Raw genomic sequence first — 7,737 nt, forward strand, 5'->3', positions numbered from 1 at the left:
TCCTATGGAGGATGCTTGCCTTGTGACATTTACAAATCCATTCCAAAAAGGTCACCTTCTTATTAAAACCTTTTATTAACACTGCAGAAGAATGGCACGGGAAATGTCATACCTTTTTATCTACGATTTTATCTATTATTTAAAGCCTACATGCACTCAAAGCAGATCAAAAGCGGCGTGTAGGCGCGGGTGTGGGGGGTCAACAAAAACACTGTTCACGTCTACTTGGTCACTTTAAATAGCAGCGAGGCGTACTCCAGAAATGAAAAGCAATCATGTTTCTAATAGGAGCCTGACAAACTTCAAAGGAAATAAAGATGCGGTGTAGAAAATGCTGTTTTCAAGGAGCTGACACTTTCGATAATGTCTTTAATTTCAGCGCGTTTGGTTCGGGGTGGCGACGTTTGGCAGGTTCGAGTGAAACTCGCCTCGGCGTGTAGCTCCCACATTAACATCCCATTTGCATGCATTAAGCAATCAGTGAATGGTCCCCTGCCATGAGTGTCAGTCTCATTACACAAAGGCTTCCAGTGGAGTTCTTCACACCCGGAGAACCCGCACACCACTGCGGTTAGAATGATTAAACTGCTGTCAAATGCATGGCTGAACTCTCAAGCCCAACAACACCAAGCCTCACTGAGTCTCCGCTGCCAGGTACAGCTCGGAGAAGGAAGCCGAGAGGGAACAGGAGAGGGGAAATAAATGATTTAATTGACTTTTTTTTGCTATAAGACGTTATTTCATGGTTGGGAGAAGAGTGTGCACATGCACAAGGTCTCACTCCAGGATGGCGTTACATTAATTACACAAATAAGCTACTTCAGGGTTTACCCAAGTGTCTCCGCTCAAAGTGAAAGCAATAATAACAGCGTTAGGTCTGAAGTGCTCAAATTATACAAGTCTTAATAAAATATTTTCACTGAGCTGGTACATTTATAATGCAAGTGTAAGAAATTAAACATAATGATCAGTGACAGGAAGTGACATGTATTGACAATCATAAATGGACAACAATCATTGGTTATAATCCATTATATATTGTTATTGCTGATATATATTGTTGTTATATATTGTTGTTGTGATTGTTATTGAAAAAGGGCAGACAGATGGTGTGCAAAAAAGAATTCGTATTTTAAACAATCCTCAGTCATGAATTAAAGGTAGGCCTACCCCAGATTTTGTTCAAAGACAGTCACAGTATCGAATCATTGCGTTTAGAAGCGAAATTGTATCGTAAGCCTATCACACCATCGCATCCTAAAGAGTTTTACATTTACATTTATGGAATTTGGTAGATGCCCTTATCCAGAGCAACTTACATTTATCTCATTTATACATCTGAGCAGTTGAGGGTTAAGGGCCCAACTGTGGTAGCTTTGCAGTGCTGGGGCTTGAACTTATGACCTTCTGGTCAGTAATAGAGAGCCACCAACCGCAGAGCCACCAATCAGAGAGCCACCCACCGCAGAGCCACCAACCGCAGAGCCACCAACTGCAGAGCCACTAACCACTGAGCCACCAACTGCAGAGCCACCAACCACAGAGCCACCAATCAGAGAGCCACCAACCGCAGAGCCACTAACCGCTGACCACCAACTGCAACCGCAGAGCCACCAACCGCTGAGCCACCAACCGGAGAGCCATCAACCGGAGAGCCATCAACTGCAGAGCCACCAACCTCTGAGCCACCAACCGCAGAGCCACCAACCGCAGAGCCACCAACCTCTGAGCCTCCAACCGGAGAGCCACCAACCGCTGAGCCACCCACCGCAGAGCCACCAACCTCTGAGCCACCAACCTCTGAGTCACCAACCGCTGAGCCACCCACCGCTAAGCCACCAACCTCTGAGCCACCAACTTCAACTGCAGAGCCCCCAACTGCTGAGCCACCAACCGCTGAGCCACCAAACGCTGAGCCACCATCCTGAGAGCCACCAACCACTGAGCCACCAACCGCAGAGCCACCAACCACAGGAGTTTTACTCCTCTTATACCACAGCAATTTGCTGACGCTGACAACATTTCAGTAATTAAACAATGACACATTGTACTTTTATCCATTTACACGTATTTACATTGAATGCATTGGAATGTCCATAGAAAAAACAAGTTAGTCCCTGTTACCACAAACACCAGCCTCTATTTTTTCTTTCGCTCGCTTGCCGTCTTAGCAAGGAACCAAAACGTGCAAACTCATCTGTGTTAAATTTGTCGGAAAACATCTGAGCGTTACCTCTGTTACAAAAGCGCTGACACTGGAGGCTCCTTCCATAAACGCTAAATAAACATCTCCTTACAGAAAACTTCATCATATCAACAATTATACACTTTTTAATCTGTTTAGGTGCAGTATCCACCATGCAAGTCCCTGTGAATGCTGTTGCTATAGATACAGATGACTGTAGATACAGTTTGCACTATATACATGTAATGACTCATAATGAGACAGCACCTAAATGAAGCTCCACTCCTTCAGTGAATGAATGAGGTGTGAAATAAATGGATGAATGAATCAGTAGCAGTGTGAATTGGCAGGACATGCCAGCCTAGCTAAACAGCTATGATGGATGAGTTTCCATAAGCTCTATAATTATTGCAGCATTTCCTGGGTACTAGAAAACATTATTCATTATTCTACATGTAGCCTATACTATTATGGTTTAAAATGACATGTGCATATTTTAAAGCATTTTCAAGCTCCTCTGTCAGGTTAGAACAGCACAATTCATATGCACCAGTCTAGAGTTTATCCAACAAAATGTGGAATTGTGATATTGAATGTCGACCTTCGACAGGCCTGGGGGGGAAAAGCTGAGGGACCTGAGAACCTCCCTGTTATGATTGCCTCGGAACTGACACGGGCAGACTTGAACTGCAGAAATATAACACAACCTGTCTCTGAAATGTGAGTGTCATGGCCGTTCAAATGAGTTGGTCTGTATATGCCCCAGGCATAGCATTGAGCAGAATTACACCAGAAACAAACAAACAAAAAAACCCAAAAACAATCCAGCATATTTCTGCAATAATGTGTTACCGCCGGATATTTGGCATCGCACATGTCATTGTCCTGAGAGCGTATTGCACGCTTTTTCATGTAAAGGTACGCAGAGTTTATTGCTTTGTGTCAAAATCTTAGTTACAAGATAGAAGCAGCCAGCCGAAAAAATTTACTCAAATATAAAAAGTAAAAAGTGAATAGTTTTCAACAGATGAAATTACGTTCGCGTCATGGTTTCATGTGAAACGTCATTTTTAGGATATTTGTTGTTGTTGTTGTTTTAAAGCAACTATGCCATTTTGCCTGTAAACATCCTTCAATTTCTGTAAGTGTCCTGATCATATGAATGACTTTGTTAATGAATTAATAAGAAGTTAAATATCCTGTAAATAACCAATATTTACCATTAACTACAGCTTGACTTGCAGCCTAGCCAATTATGTTAAACTAAGTCTGACTTAGCATTAGCAAGGAATAATCAGTTAATGCTTCCAAATTACTCAAATACTCAAGTATTTTGCTCTGCACCTCTTTAAACCAAAAACAACCCATTAGCAACACTAGGTATAAATGCTCTTGTGTATTAACATGTCAGTCCAAATGACCATAAACATCAAGCAGTTTTCCACAAGACTCCCCATGGTTTTGTGAGCCCTGACTGCTCAACATTCTTTAAATGGTAAATGATCTGCACTTGTATAGCGCCTTTTTAACCTTAGTGGTTCTACAAAGCGTTTCACACTGTATCTCATTCACCCATTCACACACCGATGAAATAAGAGCTGTACGATGGCTAGCAAGGCGCTAACCTGTGATCGGGAGCAACTTGAGGTTCAATGTCTTACCCAAGGACACTTCGGCATGTGGGCCTGGGATCGAACCACCAACCCTGCGATTAGGGGACAACCCGCTCTACCACCTGAGCCAGAGCTTAGTTAATAATGAGCTGAGGGCTTCATCCATTACACTTGTCAGCCTGGCCTGGTGTCATCCGGCCTTCACAAACACTATTTTCAGCCTGGCCAGGCTGCAGGCGGGTGCGGAGGACTCTCTTTTACATCAGGAGAAATGAAGTTAGTTCCAGTGTAGCCTCGGCGCTGAGAGCCAATCACTCCGGCCCATGTGGCCTTGGTGACGCGCGGAAGAGCTGCTCGGATAATTGGACATGCTTCAGCCAACATGAGGTAAATATATCTTTGTAAAGCTAGCTGGTGGATAGGATATGACAAAGAATGACAGTTGAATTAAAGTGAAGCTAAATACGAATACTCACATTTCTATTAGCCTTCCATCATGTGGAACAGGATTACAGTGGTAATACTGATGCTGTCGCGTTTACTATATATAATCCTCATTAATAACTTGTAGATTCTGTGGTTTTAATTCCCTGAAAAGTGCCAAAATCTAATAGGAATGGCTCTACATCTAAATTAAGGACGTAGCACAATCACACTATCTGAATCTGTATCTGTTTACTGCTCCAAAAATTCATATCTGTATCTGGATTTGTTCTGCATTCAATTTACCTCAGAAGTGGTAAGCCAGTGCTACAAATTAGGCAAAAACATATAGCTAACTATGATGAGTGATGTAGATTTGAGTATTAGGGGGTGTTTTCTTTGGTTTTTCCTGCGAAATACGAGTTCCGACCTCCAGTCCAATGCAGCATTACACCTTAAGTGGGTATGGCCTAAACAACAGGATTTTTTGATTTAGATTTTTTTTTTTTTAATTAAATATGACCACTACAACTACACTTCTGGAAAACCCTGAATTCTGGCTCTGACAGTTCCTCACCCTCAGTTACATCAGTCCAGTTCATTATCAGTCACAACTTGAGGCTGGTTTTTTTTTTTTTTTTTTTAATCCTGCAATATTTTCTAACAAATTTAGTTAGTTCTATTCCATCCATCCATTTTCCATACCACTTATCCTTCACAGGGTCATGGGCGAGCCAGGCGGGAACTGGTGTGGGGCACAAGGCAGGGGACACCCTGGACAGGGTGCCAACCCATCGCAGGGCACACTCACACACACATTCACATGTATCTGTATTTGTATCCATTGAGAACACATGATGTGTTCATTCTAAAGAATGTGCTAGTAATTGGTTACATCGCTAATCTCATCTCTAATCTAATCTAGATAGGAAAATACACAAGAGTGGGAAATACCTCAGTAAGTGTATTTAGTTACTCTACCCAAGTACGTACTACTTTGGAGGATTTGTACCTTACTTAAGTATTATTGAAATTGAACACTTGTAATCATACTAAAAAAAAATTCCAAGATTAAGAAAGAATCATTGTGACCTTCGAAGTAATTATTACAAATCCGGAATTCCGTAAGATTTTTCTTAGCATCATGTCTTTTGCTGGAGTTATCAATTAATAGAGGATGAGATCCCTCTCATTTACCTCCCACATTAAAGAAGATATGTCTTTAATGTTTGTCATTAAATTTAATTAATTAACTAAGTTTGATCAATTCGCTAGCTAAGTTTTGTATTAGCTTGTTAAATTCACTAAGTTTTGTATATTAGCTTGTTAAATTAGCTAGCTATGTTTTGTATGTAGCTTTTTAAATTCGCTAGCTAAATTTCGCATATTAGCTTGTTCAATTCGCTAGCTAAGTTTTGTATATTCACTTGTTAAATTCGCTAGCTAAGTTTTGTATATTCACTTGTTAAATTCGCTAGCTAAGTTTCGTATATTAGCTTGTTAAATTCGCTAGCTAAGTTTTGTATATTCACTTGTTCAATTCGCTAGCTAAGTTTCGCATATTAGCTTGTTAAATTCGCTAGCTAAGTTTTGTACATTAGCTTGTTCAATTCGCTAGCTAAGTTTTGTACATTAGCTTGTTCAATTCGCTAGCTAAGTTTTGTATATTCACTTGTTAAATTCGCTAGCTAAGTTTCGTATATTAGCTTGTTAAATTCACTAAGTTTTGTATATTAGCTTGTTAAATTAGCTAGCTATGTTTTGTATGTAGCTTGTTAAATTCGCTAGCTAAGTTTCGTATATTAGCTTGTTAAATTCACTAGCTAAGTTTCGTATATTACCTTGTTAAATTCGCTAGCTAAGTTTCGTATATTAGCTTGTTCAATTTGCTAGCTAAGTTTCGTGTGTTAGCTTGTTCAACTCGCTAGCTAAGTTTTGTATGTTAGCTTGTTCAATTCGCTGGCTAAGTTTCGTATGTTAGCTTGTTCAATTCGCTAGCTAAGTTTTGTATATTAGCTTGTTCAATTTGCTAGCTAAGTTTCGCGTGTTAGCTTGTTCAACTCGCTAGCTAAGTTTTGTATGTTAGCTTGTTCAATTCGCTAGCTAAGTTTCGTATGTTAGCTTGTTCAATTCGCTAGCTAAGTTTTTATATTAGCTTGTTCAATTCGCTAGTTAAGTTTTGTATATTAGCTTGTTCAATTAACTAGCTAGTTATTTTTTGGTTTTGTTACTAATCTGTTTTTTGTTGTTGTTGTTGTTATTACTAACTAGCATTAATTTCAAAAAGCTAACGAATGAGAAATTATATGTTTGTCGAAGTTAGCAGGATATTTACCTTATTACTGATTGCTTAGCGAATTAGCTAGTCATGCAGGATTAGGCATGATGAGCTTGTGATCCAAACTCTTAAACCTCACGTGAAGTTTAGCATCTTTTAATAAAAACTGAGTGATGCAAATAGTTACGCAATTGTAAGTGTAACCATGTTGGTTATTCATTTGAATGTGTTCATATGTTTCAATTCATATATCATGTGTTTAAGTGCAAGAGTCCTTTAATAATGCATATAGATATTTATCTCTAGAAATCTGCGATAGAGCAAAGCATTTATCTGGATGGTTATGAAACTGAAGTTATGTTTCTTTCTTTTGTAACTATTACACATCACCCCTGAGGCTATAGTACTTAAGTTTATTCTTTTATTTCTTGCGTGGGGAAATTATACATGAAAAGTTTTATTCTGTCTGCATTCAGCACCTCTGCTGCTGCCGCTGTTGTTGTTGTTGTTGTTGTGCATGGAGAAGGTGATGGAGAGGAAAATGACAGGGTGCAGAGGCGTGATGTGAGCATAGAAAACGGAGGAGCACCTGAGGAAGCGAAGGGATGGAGATCATTAAAGCAATTTTCACCCTGTGCCTGAAACCAGAGGAGACGTCAAGCCAGCTGTACGCGCTACATTAAAATAAATAAATAAATAATGAAACAAATGAATAAATACCAGCACTTGTCAAGTCCTCTCCTCTGCTGAAGACAGTCAGATATATAATAAAGAATCTGATTGTTGATCAGTTTTCTATAACAGCAGCTCTGACAAAGGGGTAGCTCTGTAGCTCGAGCTCTAATGTTCTAATACGTTACTGTTTCTATAGTAACAGCTTACACAGGGACTTGCATGGCAGTCATTCCACATTATTTAATATTAAAACCAATTAAAATGTTTTGTCACCTAACAAAGAAAAGCAGTTCATTCTTAATATGGTGAAGTCTGTTTTTTTTTTTTTTTTTTTTTTTTCCCCTATATGGTGAAAAACAGACAAAAGGGACATTACCATCCGGATCTAATAGAATTATGAGAATAGAATTATTGTCCCATATAAGAGATATATGAGAGTATACAGTTGCAATAAATTATATTTAGCTTCCTTTTTCTGCCCCAGCCAGGTAGAGTACACTCAACAACCCCCTAGCCAGTTCAGGTATTTCATGTGTTCCAGCTCAAGCACAACTGGTGCAACT

The 7,737-nt window shown here is 39.5% G+C and overlaps 1 protein-coding gene across 1 annotated transcript; it reads left to right on the forward strand.

Annotated features, from left to right (window-relative positions):
* The first annotated feature begins 599 nt into the window (after nt 1-599).
* On the forward strand, nt 600-1,955 carry LOC128635316 (uncharacterized). The gene is made up of 2 exons (XM_053687531.1): nt 600-654; nt 1,609-1,955. Exons 1-2 carry the CDS (start codon nt 600-602, stop codon nt 1,926-1,928), a joined length of 375 nt encoding a protein of 124 aa, XP_053543506.1. The 3' UTR covers nt 1,929-1,955.
* Nucleotides 1,956-7,737: the final 5,782 nt, after the last annotated feature.

The sequence above is a fragment of the Ictalurus punctatus genome, chromosome 17, assembly GCF_001660625.3.
Source record: "Ictalurus punctatus breed USDA103 chromosome 17, Coco_2.0, whole genome shotgun sequence".
Taxonomy (NCBI): Eukaryota; Metazoa; Chordata; class Actinopteri; order Siluriformes; family Ictaluridae; genus Ictalurus; species Ictalurus punctatus.